The 20,787-nt window shown below is 36.3% G+C and overlaps 1 protein-coding gene across 5 annotated transcripts in view; it reads right to left on the bottom strand.

Moving 5' to 3' along the window:
* Positions 1–560: 560 nt before the first annotated feature.
* The window catches only part of Mondo (MLX interacting protein mondo), a 174,964-nt gene continuing 154,737 nt past the window's right edge, over positions 561–20,787 (bottom strand). For all 5 annotated transcript variants that reach the window (XM_076202282.1, XM_076202284.1, XM_076202285.1 and 2 more), the window contains 4 exons: positions 19,782–19,932; positions 11,340–11,467; positions 9,365–9,618; positions 561–9,214 (listed from right to left, as the gene is read on the bottom strand). In XM_076202282.1, the coding sequence (XP_076058397.1) occupies positions 9,051–9,214; positions 9,365–9,618; positions 11,340–11,467; positions 19,782–19,932 (697 nt within the window). In that variant the 3' untranslated portion in view covers positions 561–9,050. The remainder of the gene's footprint in view (positions 9,215–9,364; positions 9,619–11,339; positions 11,468–19,781; positions 19,933–20,787) is intronic.

Below are 20,787 nucleotides of genomic sequence, written 5' to 3'. Positions count from 1 at the left end.
TTTTTATAATTGGAGAAAGACCTTATGCTCAAGCTGTATGTGTTCCTCTTTCCCCTGTTTTTCCTTGGATGTACTCAAATACTCAAAGTTTTTGAATGCTAGGGTTATTAAGGAAACTTAAATCTGTACAAAAATTGATCAAATAGTTCTAAACATCATTCTGATGAACTTATTTATCCATACAACAGTAAAAGTCATCATTATTGGTTTGGTGAATTTAAAGATCTAGTGTTATCCTGAATACACCTCATCATGATGCTCTTCTTTTCCGTAATACCAAAAGGTAATGAGTTTAAACACTTTTAACTTTTCCTGGTGCATCAGATCCAAAGCACAGAAATTAATAGTCTACTAACCGGTGTTTCATTAAATGACAGAGCATAGCCCAAAATACACAAAAGGGGTAAATATACATCATATGGTTAAAACTTACAATTCTTCATTGGATAATCACAATATATAAAACTTCTGTTGTATAAATGATACAGAAATGGCTTTGATTCCTCAAATTTTTATTGTAATCAAATTCTCTTTCCCCTAGGTAAATAAAAGATGAGAAATGTAAGGGTATATTTCATTCAAAGTCAAACAGGAAATACCATCACAAACATTCAGTATCATCATCAAATTCTTGTAACTGAGAAATTCTGAAGGAGAACATCTCGGTTCTTCCCTTCACCCACCTACCAATGCTCTTCCCCACTTACCCTCAGCACAAGAGGCCCATGAACATCGCAAGTAGGTGATATCAAGAAAAAAAAATGTTGAAGAGAGGATGATGACAAACAGATGTGTTTAAGATGATAAACAGGTTACATGGGATAAGAAAGTGTCATACTACAGGTTGGAAGAATGTCCATGTTATGTAAAACCTTCCCTACTCCGATGCCAATGGGATGGTACGAGGGTTGGGTGGGAAGGGGGTGCGCATTCTGTGTGTCTTTGTATTTCTCAGGAGGGGAAACATTTCACAGGTAGTGGAAAGTCAACACACACGCATGCAGTGAGGTTCCATGTCACCTCCGGATGGCTGGGATATAACAGGACAGCATTGGATTAAAACTGTTCTAAGTTGAGCAAACCCTTGATGGAAAAGAGCAGCTGAATACCAAGTAGCAAATCTGCAAACCAACTGTCCATTTGATATACAAAAATAGCACAAGCCTTGCCTGCAACAAAACTTGCGGTGTGTATCAATACTGCTATGTACATTTGTCTCCCAGTTGCAAACACCACCATCTGCATGTGTGACAAGTCTCCCTGCAACATGCCACTGTGAGGTTTCACATATCTACAGTTGGACTGTGATGGTATGTGCCATCATGTAGATCTGCGCCACAACAGTTGGAAAAAAGCAAGTTTTGTCACATATACAATATGTGTTATTCCTCCTGTCTTCATGGCACAATATTTGGCTGTCATCATCATTGTCATCATCATCATCAATTATAACATTATCGTACTTTTCAGAACAACAAAATTTGTAGTCCTAAGCATTAATTTACAGGTACATTCTGACAAATTTTTATAAAACCTATTCTATAAAAGAAACATATTGATAATAAATAATGAAACCATCCATACATTCATAAACTTAAAAAAGTAAATATACATTTTAATCTTGAATAACAAAAAGTGGTTCCTATGTACATGTCTTCTCTCATTCAACTGCTATTAAATGATTGGAGAATATAAAATGCTAAATTTGTCTGCAATGTGTGAGAAAACCCCAAAGCCCCTAAATGGATGGGCAAACAAGTCATGTTATAGCCACAAAAATGAAGTGGGAAGTATATAAAGCAAAAGTAAAGATATATTAGTATTCTTCTGTCCCTGCAAGTATGATTGTAAACCTGCCTGTAGGTATGAGCATGTCATTTGATGCATGCACTCACAATTCATACTGTATATACATAAATCAATAAAGATTTACATACGAGATGTATAGATATGTGTGCACACACAGTGAATGCACACAAAAATCTATGTATGATAACTGGAGAGTACAAGACATGACCACTTCAGTACTGCTCCTTTCCTGTATACTACAATCAGGTAAATATAATTCAGTAAATACACACACATACACACATGCACAATCAAAATCTTCTCTTCCACATGGAGTAGCACATGTGAACTGTAGACACACCATTCTATAGAAGAGCCCTGAAACATGCCCATATCTTACATCACATCACACAAACTGCCAATCAAATACAAGATGGAAAGCAACGTGAGCATCATTTCACTCTGACCCATCCCCAGTACCTCACAAAACTTCCATACAAAATCATCATACACACACAGATCACAAAACAAACACTCCTTAACATACCACCAATCTCCCCAGCAGAGAAATCATTCCCAAACCAAACAAACATTAAACTGGCATGCCTACATTCAGGTCACCAATCTCCATTGAAAGAGTATCAACTTGCAACAAATACCAAGGGTCCTAAATGCAACTTACACACAATATACTGTGCTGCTCACCACTCACTCCAGTTATTATTATTTTTTTTGAGTGACTCATGGATTGAACTACATAGGGCTGGTTTTTATATAGATATGTATATATATATATATATGTATGTATATATATATATGTATATATATATATACACACACATACATATATCAAAGGCTTTTTCCCCCTTACATGGGGGGAGTAGCCTAAAAAGAATATAAATCACTCCCACCCATTTCATTTCCCATATATTCCACTCCCCTCCACCCTCCTTCCTATCTTGGCACCTCCTGGATGACGGGTCATCCCTGCATCCTGTCCACTGCCCTGGGTCATATATATATGATGTTTAAGGTAGACACATTGAGAGTTTATGTAGGAGTAAATTAATAAACTTGTACTAACATCTCCCTTAAAAATTTTCAGTGCATTACTTGTCTCAATGTATTCATGAATAACCACATATGGAGAACATTATAAATAGATAAAAGGATGGTATGAACAAAAAGACGGTCTTCTTCAGCTCCATAAATAATTTTGAATGGATAAGGTAAGGTTGGAGGTGGGGTTGTCATACAATAACGTTTTGGAAATAAATCAATTCAGGTTTTTGAACCCTGCTGTGGAAACAATGTGCTGTACTGCATTGCCCTCAATTTGGCCATTTCCTGTGATAGAGGAGGACTCTGCTCACAGAGAAATGATGACACCTTTATTATACTGCTACTGTCCCTCCATTATGCTGTCCCCCAACCCCTTGTTGCTGTCCTGTATCATTTCCCTGAATATTCATTTCCTTATTTCGTCTACCCTTTGGTGGGGGAAAAGAATGCTGCCACCAAGTACTCCCACTTGGATCGTAAGAGGTGAGAAAAATGGGACAGGGATTGGGACTAGGCATCCTTCTCCCTGTAGCCCCACTGGGGACATTCCTAAAAAAAGTAAAGGCATAAGAGGGTCTAGGACTAAGTGAGGCTTCACTGTTGACTTTTCAACTGAGGAGAAGGGCAGTAGGGCAAAGAGCATAAGTCTTTTAACTGAATTGGTGTTCCATCTGTGGTACTTGCATGTTAAAATGGGAGGGGCCTCCCTGCCTTATGAAGTTTCAGGTAGCACTCAATATACAACTTGTACTGACATCAACAAGGTGAATCTGGATGTCTAATTGAAAGAAAAACGGTGAATTTGTTAGTTTTGACATAATGTGATTTCTGTTTTTAAAATATATGTGTTTACTCACATGCCTCAGGGGATTAAAAAGTGTCATGAGAATTAGGCACTTTGTAATGGATGCAAAGAGGAGACTATATGAAGAGGTGATTGTGCTGATGGCACTGTATGGGGCAGGGAGGAGGAGTTTAAATATGCTTGAGTTGAAATGTCTGAGAAGTGTGGTATGGATTACAAGGTTGGATTGAGTGAGAAATGAGGTGAGGAGGAGAGTTGGGGAGGAAAAGGAGATGGCAGATAGGGCTGATGAAGGAGTATTGGGATAATTTAGACACATGGAAAAAATGAGTGAAGAAAGATTAGTAAAAGAGGTGTGGAAGGCAAAGGTAGATGGGGTGAAATTGAGGGGGACAACTGAGGATGAGGTGGATGGATGGGGTGAAAGGGGCATTGGGAAAGAGGGGAATGTCTGTTGAGCAAGGAAAGGAGATGGCAAGAGATAGGGGTGAGTGGAGAATGGCTGTGTATAGATGATGAAGTAATGCAAGGAAGGGAGGGGTTGTGGCGTAGGGAATGGTTACACATGAATATTTTGATGCAGCCTGAAGGGATTTCTTCCTGTCTTCTCTGAGGAAAAAGTGAGGAGAGGGGTCACCAATTAAGCGAAGAGGCCTTGCTGTGGATGTGCCGTGTCTTGCCACACTATTTCTGACCCAGGGCAGTGGGCATAATACAAGGATGATCCATTATCTATGAGGATCTAAGATGAGAGGGAGGAAAAGTCATGGATAGGAGTGAAATGGGTGGGAGTGGATACTTGCCTTCCTCCCTTGTAAGGGGGAAAGAGCCCTTGTTATATTGGTAGATAGATATATGTGTATAATATATATATATATATGTACTGGGAGTCCTCAGTTTATGACGGTCTTGACTTCTGCTGTTTCATGGTTACAACACTGGGAATGCTTGTCCCAGTGCATTACCTTTTGCTAATGCTTTTACTTTTATAAAACAAAGATTTAGTTGGTATGTACAGAGGAGGCATAAATCAATGTGTGATGATAGACCAAGGAAGGAAGCACAATTTTGGATACTTTTCATCATTAGCCTTTTTTTTTTTTTTTAGGGGTGGGTGGCTGTTTGCCCTTCATTATGGCTCCTGAGCATAAATTACTCTTCTGATGGCAGTGCACTGAAGAAAAAGAAAACAATCACCATGGAAGGTCCTTACCTAGGCCGGTTCCAACCTATGCCAAAATTTGGTTTACGATGTTGCATAGAAACAGAACTCCTTTGTAATTTGAGGATCCCCTGTATATGACTTGGCTACCTCTCTTTTAAGGGGGAAAAGCCCTTGGCATATGCATGGACATATGTGTATATATGTATGTGTTCTAGTGCACTGCTTCTAACCTGAGCACTGGGTGAGAGGCAGGGATGATTCTTCATCCACAAGTAACTAAGATAAATGGAAAACAAATATGTATTGGGTGAGTGGGGGATGGGTACATGCCTTGGCTGGCTACCTCCCTTATTAGAGGAAGAAACCTTTTGGTATAAAGATAGAATGTATGTATGTATGTTGCTCCAGGTCTCTTCTGCAGAAGACCCACATTTTCCAGGCAATTGGTTACAGCCACTGGGCAGGCCTATAATTTACTCAGAGAATTGATATTGTGTAACTTCTATGAATTTTTACTGTGGGGTACTGTAGGACGAGGTATTCTGTGTCTTTTGTGTGATTCTGTGTTAATATTGTTTTAATGCTCAACTGTGTCCTGAATTCATGTGTACCAATTTGATTCTTACTTCTTTTGAGAAGAATTTTTCTGTGGGGCTGATGTCTGGGGGTTGTTGGTGGAATACTGAGTTTGGTGGTCTGTTTTGGTGGGCTTGTTTGGTGGTCCAGGTGATGATGTGTTTTTGAGGGGATGTATTGTGATAGGTGGTTGTATCTGCTTGAATAATATACTGTTTTTTTCCATTAGCTGATAGTGCTTACATGGGATGAGTGTGTTTTATATATATATATATATATATATATATATATATATATATATAGAGAGAGAGAGAGAGAGAGAGAGAGAGAGAGAGAGGGTAGCCACTGAAAGATGATGTAAAAGAAAAATAACCTTTAAGCTTTTTTAATATAATTTTTTGTTTCAGTATGTGTGAAAAAGAACACTCAAATGATCACTATTTTCCTGCTCACAAAAAAAACACATTATTATATATAAAGTGTTTGTAAAAATTATTCTTGTTTTTTATCATTCAGTCTTTCAGTGGCCACCCTATATATACATGAAGAAGAAAAGGTAAAGGGTGCAGGTGGAGAGATGATAATGAAAGAGACAGCTGTAAGAGGAAGATGGGCAGAGTATTTTAGGTAGTTGCTAAATGTGAAGAAGGATAGGGAGGGAAAGGTAGTTGCAGTGGGAAGCGCTAAGAAAATGAGTGATGAATGAGGAAAATGGAGGAGAAACAAGGAAAGATGAAATGAAGGCAGTTGTTATGATGATGAGAGCAGGTAAGGCACCTGGGTTGGATAGATGTCATGCAGAATGTCTGAAAATGGAGGTACAGTGATGGTGGACTGGCTGGTGAGGTTATTTAATGTTTGCTGGAGAGAGGGTAGAGTGACGGAGGACTGGAGGAGTGCCTGTATACAGTAAACCCTCAATATAATGGACGATATGGGGACAGAGGTCTACTGTTATATCCAAAAATCCGTTATAACTGAGGATCTGTTATATCCGATGGAAATACCAGACAGATCTGTTATATCATAAAGTTTGTCCAGTATTAGAAATTAGTAGGATTAGAAATTACAGTAAACCCTCGATATAATGGATAATCTGGGGACAGGGGTCTGTTGCTATATCCGAAGATCTGTTATAACTGAGGATCCCTCACTATATATATATATAATGTTGTGACATGAATTTGATGTAGATGCACATAGGAAACACAATAGCTTTAATCAGAGTTTATTCCTGACCACTGTGATTAAGATGCAGGGATGACCCATCATCCAGGAGCCAGGAAAAGAGGGAGGGAGGGGTGTTGAATGGGAATGGAGTATGTGGGGATGAAATGGTAGTAGATTTATGCTTTTAGACTTTGGCTACCATCCTTGTAAGAGGGAAAATGCCCTCAGTATATGTATGTATTCCCAACTAGCTTCACAATAAGCTTTCTCAATGCAAAACTAGTCAAGAATAAACTCAGACTAAGACTCCTGTATTTCCTCTTCCCACTCACATCCCCTTAAAGGCGAATTGCTTTTTACTGCTCACAGGGATATAGTTAGCTGGAACTAGTCTCTTTGCAAATATAATCTTTGGTAAAGCACACAAAGAACTGTACATATGTTCTGGATTCAATCACTCACTCCTCATTGCTTGTAAACTGTGACCATGTCACTTGATGCCAGATACAGGATCAGAACCCATCCATTCATCCCACTTGTAACTGTCATAGGTACATTTCCACACTCATTTACTGCTACCCATTATATATACACATAAAATCAGTGGACTCCCTTTAATTCATTTTTTTAATTATTAAAATTTCTTAAATCAACAGCTTACCCTCATTTCCTTGTTTGAATTCGGCTATATCACTCTTAGGTGACAGATGTGTATTAGGTATTATTTGATCTTCAGAAAATGAAAAAGCATTGATAGTACTGTACAATGCTAGTTGGTGCCTATAATGATAATTTCTAACATGATTGTTCATTACAGCACCTGGCTGGAAACATTATTTCAAACAGATGGCAAAGCATGGTAGAAATCAATAATAATATGAATAAACTGACACAGTATATTTTCATCCAGAATAGCACAGAGTTGAATTTTAATCTTACCAATCAAATAATGCATTAAAACATGCAAAACTCGACACATGCTACTTTTCAGTGTTCAGTCCTTTTAACTCCATTCAAACTTCCTTAAACAAGGAGTACCCCATGTTTTATCTCTTATTATTATGATTAAATGTGATATTTGTCATGAAATTAATACCATTCAAGGAATATATAAATATGTGCCATGTAACCTAGAAACAGAACCAATTATAACAATTACATTTATATGAATAAAATCTTAAATCAAAGTTCACTGATTCATAGCGAAAGTCATACAAACTTAACCATGAATTAAAGTAGATCTACTGTACATTTATATATATACATTCATATAATTTCCATGAAAATATATGAATGATTATATGTAGTCATTTATGTATATATTCTCAATATCAATTATTCATATCATCCAACACATATATCTTTACATAAACAATATTCATCTGTTATTTGTCTCTCATTATATTTATGTACATAACAGTATAAATGAATAAACATATCTTATTATCCATCCACACACACACCTGCATACTTTCTCATCTATTTCAGCCCCATAGGGACCAGTGATGGGTACTTGCAATGATGGAAGACAGAGGGCAGAAAGAATCATTTCCCTGCCACCCATTTTCAAAACTCGTTAATTCCCTTACCTCCATCTGGAGGTGAAGATCAATGAAGCTAACACTTAGTCTCTGGACCACGCCCAAGATCTCTTTCACACAAGTTCAAGTCTATTTCCTTCCCCTTCTCACATAAAGAGAGTTGACAACTGTCGACTGCTCCCTTCCTTCTACTGCTTGCAGCTGGTAACATAGAAACAGTGCCACACTAACACAACACATATAACAGTCCAACTTTTTTTCCTGAAGAGATCTACAGGAGGACCAGAGGACCACTGTCAGCCATTCTGTCATTTCCAATCAGTGAAACTTGGAGCAACAATTACTAATATTATTATTGTTGCTGTTGTTGGGCCCCATTCATTGACTGAAATATAGGCTTTACTTTTGTGTCAACCCAATACATATACTAGCAAATAAAAATTGAAAGCAAATGATTCCATAAATTATGCATATATGCTTTGACATTGCATTTCCAGTGAATGTACATTTTTGCTTAATGGATTTACACATGGAAAGACAGTAACCAAGAAAGTGAGAGAGAGAGAGAGAGAGAGAGAGAGAGAGAGAGAGAGAGAGAGAGGAGAGAGAAACTAGAAAAATTATATCTATATTGTTGACTGAACTTGCAGGGCTACCTTGTACGGTAATTCACCATTATCTTTAGGGACTTGATATATGGAATTTATTATGACAGGCCCACACAAGCTATGTACTAACTGAACCATGAACATTCTTCTGCAAGAGGACGTAGAATCGACATTGTATCTATTACTATCGATAATTCCCACCCTGCTGGCTAATCGTTACCGGTGCCATTACTGGGTACTTATGGGTAACTTGGTCTGGCCACTGTTCACCGAGCCAAATCCCTGTGAAGGCTGTACCAAGAGCTTACTCATCAGGACCCATGACTAGACCATCATCACCGCGGGTGTTGGTGCTGCTGGTGGTGATGGTGGTGGCGTTGAAGGTGTCTATTTTCATGCTCTTGCTTAGTGACTCGCATGTGTATTTCCTCAGGAAGTCCCTTGGGGTCTGATAGCACATTGGTTGTTGTGCTTAGTTTGCGCATAGAAGTGGATACAACTGAAATTGAACAAATAAATAAAAGTGTTTAAAAATGAAGACAGGTATAATGATAATATATACATACTAAAAGCTGCTTTCCCCCTCATTTCTACTTTTCTCCACAGTACTGTACATACAACCATAGGGGATAGATGTGCTTCTACCAACCTGGGCGAAGAATGTTGAGCGAACAGTGTTGATCCAACCAAGCAAAACAAGTACGACACAAGTCCTCCACATTACTCGTTGACACACTTGTGGTATACGATTCTAACAAGGACTCTATGATAAGGGAAAAGATCCAGAACTTCCAATTGGTGAGTGTTCTGTCCCGTACATAGGCATCAAACATCTCACGCAGTTTACTGTGGCGAGACTGACTCATTGGCACACCTGTGGCAGGTAGGAGGGCTTGTGCATTGCTGTTTAGGAACGGGAAAAAACAAATAAATAAATAAATATCAGAATGAATGATACACCATGTTGCACAGTCTATTCATTAAACAAATTAAAAATTTTGCCATTAAAGTAACACGCTTGGTGAAGTGAAGACAATTATGAAGAGAACACAAAATTATGAAAAAATGTGATTCACTTAATATCATATATTGTTACCCCATCGAGGATATTGGCTGAATGTTACTGTGGGGTTAAAAGCTGCCCAGCAACATGCAGCTGATACTTTAAGGTCTATATGGGGTACCCCAATGGATCATAGCCACACATCATTTTGTTTGTGATAAAAGAAATCTCTATTCATAGAGACATGATGATACTTTATTATACTTGAGATTGTCCCTCCATTATTCTGTTCCCCGTACCTCTTCTCTGAATATTCATTTCCTCTTTTGCCATACCCTGTGGTAGGGGACAATACTCATAAAAGGTGGGAAAAAAAAAAAAAAAAAAGAAGGACAGGGATAGGACTAAACATCCTACTCTCTGTAAACCCCCCCCCCAAAAAAAAAAATATATATATATATATATATATAATAACTAAAATAAATCAACTCGACTAGTGAAGAAAATCTACCCAGTTAGAATAGAGTATATGAATAATTCCAACTATTCAATATTTTTTCCATTCCTTTAAATCAAAGAGCTAGTTCAAATAAATACCAAACAACTACTGTGTGATGGCCTCTTGAAATACCCAATAAATAAATACCCCATTCAGTCCACATTCTTTCAGCTAGATAAACAAAATTATCTTTGGCATTAACTGGACCACATTCTATGACATATAATACCAACTTGGAGGAGTAAAGACTTAGGATGAGATACATATATATACCAAGGGCTTTTTCCCCTTTACAAACTGTGTCTTGCTAGCAACCCCCCCACAATCTGTGTCCTCTCATGCAGAAAAAGAGAAGACAGGTAGAAATTCCTTTGGGCTGCTTTAAAATATCACTCACATATACTCCCTACCCCCCCCCCCCCATCACCCACCAACTATTTCCATACACAACCATTCTCCATTCACCCCTATCTTCTGTCTTCTCCCTTCCTTTCTCAACAGACATTCCCCTCTTTCCCATTGCCCCTTTTACCCTATCCATCCATTTCATTGGTTGCCCACTCATGTTCACTCCCTCCACCTCTGCCTTCCACACCTCTTTCACTTATCTTTCCTCACTCATTCTTTCCATGTGTCCAAACCATCCCAATACTCCATCAACCCTATCTCTCAACTCCTTTTCCATCCCCGCTCTCCTCCTTACCTCCTTGTTTCTCACTCTATCCAGGCTGGTTTCTCCCACCATACTTGTAAGACATTTCATCTCAAACACATTTAAACTCTTTCTTCCTCTTGTATGTTCCACGTTTCTGCCCCATACAGTGCTGTCAGCACAGTCACCCCTTCATACAATCTCCTCTTAGCATCCATTCCCATATGTCTATTTCTCATGACACTTTTTAATTCCCCAAGGCATTTACTTGCTTCTCTCAATCTACTGTACATTCCACCTCCACTCTTCCACTTCCCACCACATTTGCCTCCAAATATCTAAAGCTATCCACTTCCTCCAGCCTCTCTCCCTTAATACTCACTTCCAATTTACTGCCATTCTCTTCCCTTGTACATCTCATCACCTTACTTTTACCCACAAGGATGAGATAATAGAAGTAAATGATTTACCTTATTTCATGGCCCAGGTACTCAATTTGAGATTTTAATTTATCTGCCTGCTCTGTCAGCTGCTGACGCTCCTGTTTCAGCTGGTGAATATATTCAGCCCCCTTTTGCAACATAGCAGCTTTGCTTATCTGCAACAGAAATATTTACTTGAAGTCACAGTGCTTCTACTAAGAATGAAAGATTATACAGGAATATCTGGTACATCCATCACTGGCTACACTGAAGCCGTAGGAAATGCATACATGTGGATAGATTTTAAGTTAAACAAAAATAATCCCTTTTATAATAATAATAACAATAATTATAATAATTGTTGCCTTAAGTTTCACTGACTGGAAACTTGTAGTCCAACATATGCTCACAGTGCTTCTCTGTGTCTCCTGTAGATTTCTCTGGGAAGAAACTCTAGACTGTTGTCTATGTTATTTAAGAGTGGGGCTGTTTCTCTGTCACCAACTTACGCTATGATGTGAGCAGCAACTGGTACCTGTCAGCCCTCTTTATATGAAATGGTTGAGGAAATACAACTTGAGTTGTTAGAGATATCTTGGGTCTAGTCCCTTTGGGCTGTATCTCCAGATGGTATGCGGTTTGAAGACAGATGGTAAGGAGACAATTCTTACTACTGTCCATCTTTCAGGACCACTGTTAGCACATAATATACATCCCGATGAACCCCAAATGGAACAGACATCTAGAACGAGCTCTAGAGTATCACTTTTTTATTAAGTTGGAGGAAACGAACACCTGGTGTGGTATTTATATGGGAAAGGGAAGATTAACAAGTGCCCAAAATGAATTAATAGAGTGAATCTAGTGGGTAAAATATAAACAAATACGGAGGATGGCGAAGGCAGACAAAAATATGGCAAACCAACTAAGATCAGATGTGAGCAAGGTTGAATTGCCATTAGGTATTATCCCCCCAAAAAGCTGTAATATTGAGATGCCACAATGAAACCAAAGGTATGAAGATGAAAATTTAGGATTTTCCGGCTTTGCAAGAGAAGGTAAAGACCAGGCAAGGTACAGATTTAGAAAGGGAGATGAAGTGTAAAAATTTCATGGAATCAAGAGATTACACAGTTAGAGAAAGATATTCTAGATCTAAGAGCAGAATGCAGGGCAATGTATAGAAAAACAAGTTGAAACGACAAAAATGCAGAAACCAAAAGAGAGCTTAGTAAAAAATTAAAATGAAACATTGAAAAATGAAGATACTAAGAAAAATGAGCCTTTGAAAAGAGAAGTAAAAGAATAAATTAAAGTGGTGACCAAGAAAGCTGAAGATAGCATAAAGTTGACAGATCTTCAAGAAACCAAAAACCAATGAAAATTAGATCAGGAAGAGAAAAAAGCTTTTAAAGAAATTGTAAAAGTGGAAGAAAATGCAAAGGAAACAGTTATTAAAGTACTCAAAGAGAAAGAAAATTGGGTCAGGGACACAGTAGATAAAAAGTGCATAGTGGTATATAGTACTAAAGAAAAGCACAACGTAGCTAGGTACTTAAGAGAGAGGAGAAAGAAATAGGAAAAGAAATTCTGTACGAGGTACAAGAAAAGGGGCAAGAGATGGAAAAAGAAATTGAATTGTATAGAATGGGACAATACTTTAAAGAAAGGAATAGATCTCTAAAAATTAAACTAGGGTCACAAATAATAGCAGTAGTAGTAAAAACAGCAAAGTTGGCAAAAAGTGAAAACTACAAAAATCTATGGATAAAAAAGGAAATGAGCGACGAGGAAAGAGAAAAGACACTAAAAAATGAAGCTAATGAAAAAAATGAGAGAAGAACAAAGACTGAAAAGAGCGAGTATTCTTTTAGAGTGCTGGTCTTGAGGCTGAGAAAATGGTATATAAAAAGAAAGGAAATACAGTTAACAAAACACGAGGAAAAAAAAAATATATACCAACATAGATGGTCTGATTTTAAGATTAGATGAATTAAATGATTATCTGGCAGAAGAGAAACCAGGTATAATGGGAATTATGGAGATGAAATTAAAAGGTCCATTACCACCAAATAGTGTTGGGCAAGGCTTAATCACTGGATGAAAAATAGAGAGGAAAAACTGGGTGGAGTCATGTTTTTGACTAAGAAGGGCTTCAATTTGATGATCACAGAAGGAAATAATGTGGAATTGATCATGATAAAAGTTGAAAATAGTGACATGAAAAATAGATAATTTGTGGTGATATATACCCCCCCAAAGGCATCTTCTTGGAAAGAGTGACCATTCCAAAATGTTGGAAGACACATGGTATACATTAAATGAAATGCTGAAAAATGAGGAAATTGAGTAATTATGGGTGATTCTAATTCTAAAGAAATATGTTGGGAGATGAAAGTGAAGGGTGGACAAGACCTTTGGGGAAACATACTACTGGACATGACCATTGAATACACAATGACTCAGTGGGTAAAAGAGAAATACCAGATATAGATATAATGAAGAACTGTGGAGACTAGATTTAATATTTACATTAGAGCCTGAAATTCTGGATAAAATGGAATACAAGATACTAATTGGGCAGTGACTACATACTAGAGCTTGAACTAAAAGAGGAAATATATTTGGGGCAAAACGAGAAACACAGAAAAGAATGACTGATGTATAATAAAACGTATTTTAAGAAACTCAGAAAATTCTTTCAAAAAGTGAGTTGGGAAATTTTTTTTTAATGAAGAAACACTTGGAAGAGAAATGGACAATATTAAAAGAAATCTATAATGAAAGACCAAAACCAAAACAAGAACAGGAAAAGGTGTACATTAAGTGCTGGTATAAAAAAAATGTAGTGAGGCAAAATATAAAAGAGACAAAGCTTGGGAAAAAAAAAAAGGTTGCAAATATATATCAAACCAAGATATGGATATGTAAAAATATGCAGGGAAGAATAAAGAAACTATGAAAAAGAAATAACAGACAAATGTAAAGATCAACCTATATTATTCTCGATATGTAAAAAAAAAAAAAAAAAAAAAAAAAAAAGGAAATAGTAAAACTAGGTCAATGGAACATAGAATATACAGAGGATATAGAAATGGTTGAAATTATGAACAAGCATTTCAAATCTGTATCCATAAAAGAAAACATACACAATTTGGAGAAATAATTGTAACACAGAAAGAAGTAAGGGACCATATAATGAACATTGATGTCAGAAAATCACATGGACTAGACAGAACAGCATACTGGATACTAAAAAAATGTATAGATGAACTAATGGACAAAATATATAAGATAATACATTGCTCACTAAAAGAAGGAAAGGTACTGGAAGACTGGAAAAATGCCAATATAATTCCAATATATAAAGGGAGTAACAAAGAAGACCCATCAAACTATAGACTGGTCTCCCTTATAAGTACAATAGCTAAAATTTGTGAGAAAGTTATCAAAAGTAGATGGTCTAAACATCTGGAGAACAATACACTAAATCCGAGACAATTTGGTATTCGACAGGGAAGATCATCTGCCACAAATTTGACCTGTTTCTATTCAAGGTTAATAGATATAATGCACTAAAGGGACAGATGGGCAGACTGTACTTTTCTGGCCTTACAAAAGGCATTTGATAAAGTACCACACAAAAAACTATTAAGAAAACTCAAAACAAGAGGAGGTATACACAGAAAACTATTGAAATGGATGGAAGATTTCTTGCATGGGAGAAAAATGAGAGTAGTACTCGGAGATAAAAACTATACTTGGGAAGAAATAATAAGTGGAGTCCCATAGGGTTCAGTACTGGCTCTGATAATGTTTGCTATATATGTAAATGACATGGATGAAGGTGTAGAATGTTACATGAACTATGCAGATGACACAAAACTATTAAAGAAAGTGAGTATGGAAAAAGATTGTGAATTGCTACAGAGACACCTAGACAAGGTCTGGGAATGGAGTCACAAGTGGAAAGTGAACTTCAACATTAAGAAATGTAGTATAATGGAATTTGGAAAAAGTAAAATAAGAATAGCAGAATAATATAAAATCGGTACAAAGGAAGTAAAGAAAGTTGGTTCTGAAAAGAACCTAGGAGTAATCATTACCAGACATGTGCCCAGACAAGCAGATAAACAAAATGGTTGGAGAAATCTACAATTTACTAAGATCAATAAAGGTGGCTTTTAACTACTTGGATGAGGTAATGGTAAAGAAAATACTAGTCACACTGATAAGACAAAGATTGGAGTATGCTGCGACACTATGAATACCCAGTACAAAAAAGAATACAAAGAAAATAGAAAGAATCCAAAGAGCAATGACAAAGATGGCCCCAACATTTTCAAAATTGACATATGAGCAAAGATTGTCTAAACTTGAACTACCTGGAACAAAGAAGAGAAAGAGGTGATCATCTATTGGCCATATACAGAATCATGAAAGGCATGGAAGTCCTTGACAGAGAAGACTTATTAAAGTGGGATGAAAGAAAAACAAGGGAACATGAAAAGAAACTCGAAAAGGATAGTTATAGCAGAGATCTGGAGAGAGAGAGAGAGAGAGAGAGAGAGAGAGAGAGAGAGAGAGAGAGAAAATAAATAAATATATAAATAAATAAACAAATAAATAAAATAAATAAATAAAATAAAAATAAATAAATATATAAATTAATTAATTAAAAGAATAATAGAATAAAGTAAATAAAGTTTTCCACACAGAATGGTGGATGTCTGAAACAAATTGGATGAAACAGTAGTGTGTGCAAACACCATACAAGAATTTAAGAACAAACTAGATATTGCAAGATACAAAGACGAGTCACTACGAGCATAGCTCCCCTTTCTATATAATACAACTACGTAAATACTGGCACTTCTAATTTAGAATACATTGCTAACCCCAATAAGAAAATAAAGTAGGTGAGGGGAAGTCAACTGGAAGGTAAATATTGGCATTCCACTAAATCTAACTCCGATAGGGGGGAGTTTGTGATGTTAAACCATATCATCATCATCTCCTGCTTAACCATATAACGAGTACATTATTGTCAATTCATTCTTAGTGCACCTCTTTCTGTCATCCACCTTTACAATTGTTTGACATCCTGAGCTTGTGTTCTTATAGTTCATTCACCTTATCCATCCACAATTTCCTTAATTTACTCTGCTCTCATTCATGGCACCAAAAATTTAAGCTACTTATTTACTTATTTTTCCCTCCCTTAATTCCAAAATATTTGCCCTATACAGCACTATAACTCCTCCACACAACCTGCTCTTTGCATGTGTCCCCAAATAAATATCAATGATTTTCTCTCCACCCAGACATTTTTAGTTGCCACTTGCCTATATAATTCACCTTCACATCTACACCTCTGTTCATTGCCATATGGAACCCCAAATACTTTCTCCACTTTGTATGTGGGAAATTATGCAAAATACGCTTACTAAGATGATTCATACTTATATCCCGTTTAAAGGTCATCTGAAAAGGTTTTCAGAAATGGTGAATATTTGCTGTATGGCTTAGTCACTTTTCGATAAAATAAAGCAAGAATAAATCCTAAATATTATGGAATGTGATGAAAAGGCCTATCAAAATATTGGTGGCAGATGAACTTTTCCTTTGCCAATCTTCATCTGTTCTTGTAAGGCTCTATCGGCTGTGACGTCAGGCTAGCCCAAAATGACTTAACAAAGAAACTGAAAAACGTATTGCTAAAAAGACAGGCTTATAAGAAATACAAGTGCTTGGGTGCACCTAATGACTATCAAAGTTATGTCATAATACAGATTAAGAATAAATAAATAAATAAAATAAAAAATGAATATTGCTGATAAATCCAAAGAGAATCCCAAAGCATTCTATAGTTACATTAGAGATAAAAAGATTATTAGGAATCACATTGGACCACTATTGTCTACTGACAGTCAACTTGTATATTCAAATGAAGGAATGTGTGATATTTTAAACAACTATTTTAGCTCAGTATTCATAAATGAAACACCTTGAGCTCCAAACTGAAACCTGTGAACTTACTATGGTAAATATAACAAAAGAAATAATTAAAAGGTGTGTAGAAAAACTCAAAGTTAATAAATTACCAGGGCCTGATGGTTGGCATTCAAGAATCTTAAAGGAAATGAAAAATGAGATTGTTGTTGCATTAGAAGTTATTTTCAAGAAATCCATCATATCCGAAGATGTTCCAAGAGAATAAAAGCTTGCTAACGACAGACTACTTGATAAATTAGCTTCACACGGAATAAGTGGTGGCCTAATAAGTTAGACTAGTAATTGGTTGAATGATCGAAACCAGGGAGTTGTTCTAAATGGCAAAACTTCAAGGTGGAAAAATGTTATGAGTGGAGTTTCTCAGGGTTCTGTTCTTGGGCCACTTCTATTCATTGTATATATAAATGACTGGACTGAAATCTAATGTCTCCAAATTTGCTGATGATACAAAACTGTGTGGAATGGCAAATGATCATTTAAACCAATTATATATTCAAGAAGATTTAGATAAACTACAACAATGGTCTGAAAAGTGGCAAATGAAATCTAACGCAAGTAAATGCAAGGTTATGCACATAGGTAAAAGTAACAGTAAGTACGATTACATGTTATTTGGAAATTCGTTAACAAAAGCAAAATTATCAGTAATGATCACAAATCATCTAAGTAGTGTATTTCAACCTCTTAGAAAGCAAATAAGATTCTAGGACCAATTGAGTGATTTTTTGACTTCAAAAGTCCATCTCTCATTACCAAGCTATATAAATCGTTAGTTCATCCACATTTGGAATGTGCTGTTTCCATATGGTCACCAAATCTCATTAAAGACAATGACAGACTGGAAAAAGTACATCGGCGAGCCACAAAACTGATTCTAAATATAAAAAATAAATCAAACGAAAATTGACTAAAACATATGAATCTGTTTTCCCTAAAAAATGTAGACTCAGAGGTGACTTGATAAAGGTCTTTAAGATTCTAAAGGGAACTGACATCAAAAGTGACCAAATTTTTCACACTGAATGAGAATCTGACAAGAAATAATGGTCTCAAACTGTCAGGAAATGGATTTCATTTGGAAGTGGGTAGAAACAACTTCATCAATTGTGTAGTTAATGAATGGAATAAATTTCCTGCAGTGGCCGTGCAATGTAGTTCAGTTTGAAGGCTTAATATTCATTTACATAAACACCTAAGCAAGATGCTGTAATGCCTGCCATTTATTTTATATTATTTGTTTGTTATTGTCTTTTTGTTTATTATTATTTGCTTAATTATAATTTATCATTATTTATCTGTCAATTTATTTACTATTTACCTGTTCATCATTCAACTTAAACTATTCATGCTATTTATATAATTATAATTTTTATTTATTTATTTATCATTATAATTATTTTTTGCATCAGACCTAGTTATGGACCAAAAGGTCTCCTGTTGGCATGCTCCTTCTTTGTAATATGGGTGGAGTGAAAAATTTTCACAAGAGGTAATTATTTGAGGACATATGCAGAGAAGGTTGTATGGATGCTTGCTGGCCGAGGTGGTTAGGTCATCGCTACTTACGAATGAGGTTGAGGCAATGGCAGTTTGACAATTGCCACCAGCGAGTTGGACCAAGGGCATGGTTTATTAAATTCCACATTTTTTTAGCCTCCTGATAGGGGGAGTTTCACGAAATTAAACCAAATCGATTAATCAATCAAACTTCCTACATCTCGCCCTTCCAAGCTCATATCCAGCCTGCCACCATCATAACTCTTTGTATAATCAACATTTACTTTTAATATTCTTCTCTCACACACTTTCGAATTCAGTCACCAACTACTTTATCTCTTTACATAATCAGCTTGCTGTGGATGTGCTGTGTTCTGTTGCAGCGATACCTGGGCAGGAGACAGGGATGACCCTCTCATCCAAAAGGAGCTAAGATGAGAGGGAAACAAGGGTGGTGGATGGGAGTGGAATGAGTGGGAGTGGGTGCATGCCTTTGACTTGGCTACTCTCCTTATATGGGGTATGAAGCCACTGGTATACAAATAGATGATCAATTATAAAAGCAGTGTCATTTGTACATAACAGCTGGTTTACTTCCCACATATGTCCACCCTCACCCACCAACTCCAAACTTCTGTCTGGCATTCTCTTGTTTAATGCCTTAATCCTCCCATCCATTTATATGTTGAGCAACCATGAAGACATCACACATTCCTGATGTAGACCCACATTCACATCAAACCATTCACTCTTTCCATTCCCCACCCTTATACCAGCCCTTTTATTCTTGTAAATGTTCTGACAACACTTTCTCCTATTTCTTACATCTGGATTAAAAAAAAAAAAAAAAAAAAAAAAAAAAATATATATATATATATATATATATATATATATATATATATATATATATATATATATATAGAAAACATTGTTTTACAGTTACTGCACATACAAAACATACAAACATAATTTACAAACCTTTGCATTGGGGTTCTGACTAACGGAAGGGATAAGCGAATGGAGAATATCAAAATTACTCTTGATGCTGCATCTTCGCTTCTGTTCAGCATTGATATGACAAACACGACGATGTTCTTTGTACTGTACACGTTCAACTTCATTTTTTGGCCTAAAAGCAAAACACATAAATTTACTTAGTGGAATAAGAAAGATAATCTACACAGTTCTTTGGTATATGGGTTCATGATTAATAGATACTTTGTCAGAAGAAACACAATTTTTTCTTAAAGAACTGACACACAAACACACTTTCAAACCTGACATATGAACAAAGACTGGCTGAACTGGAATTGCCGACCCTGGAACAAAGAAGAGACCGAGGGACCTACTAACCATCTACTTCATTATGAAAGGAAAAGAATGCCTTGATAGAGAGGACTTATTAAAGTGGGACCGAGGAAAAACAAGATGACATGCAATGAAACTCAAAAAGAATATAGGAGACCTGAAAAAGAACAGCTTTCCACACAGAGTGATAGATATATGGAACAAATTGAATGAAAAAACAGTGTGTGCAAACACAATACAAAATTTAGGAACAAACTTGATCTTGCGAGACACAAAAACAGGTCACCACAAACATAGCTCCCCTTCCTGTATAATACAACTAGGTAAATACAGAGAGAGAGAGAGAGAGAGAGAGAGAGAGAGAGAGAGAGAGAGGGGAAAATAAAATAATTGTAATAAAATTAATAAAACATTCAAATTCATGTTATCAAATGATAACTAATGAAATTATATTTAATGTTATCATATTGCTGTATTATATGAAAATATTCATTATGGTAATATGTAATAAGGAGTAAAAACTGCTTGTGTTTAAATGAGTTGAGGAAACAGATTATGCAAGGAGGGTTTTGCACAAACATATTTTGGAAGAAAGTGAAAAGAATGAGGAAGTGAGAGGTGGGGAATTGGACAGAGAGGGAAAAGGTAACAGGTGTAGATGGAGGAATACTAATGA

The sequence above is a fragment of the Oratosquilla oratoria genome, chromosome 18 (genome assembly GCF_046742065.1).
Source record: "Oratosquilla oratoria isolate Oo_2021 chromosome 18, ASM4674206v1, whole genome shotgun sequence".
In the NCBI taxonomy this organism is placed as follows: Eukaryota; Metazoa; Arthropoda; class Malacostraca; order Stomatopoda; family Squillidae; genus Oratosquilla; species Oratosquilla oratoria.
Note: the sequence above shows the minus strand (reverse complement) of the source record. Positions and strands in the feature narration are given on the sequence as shown.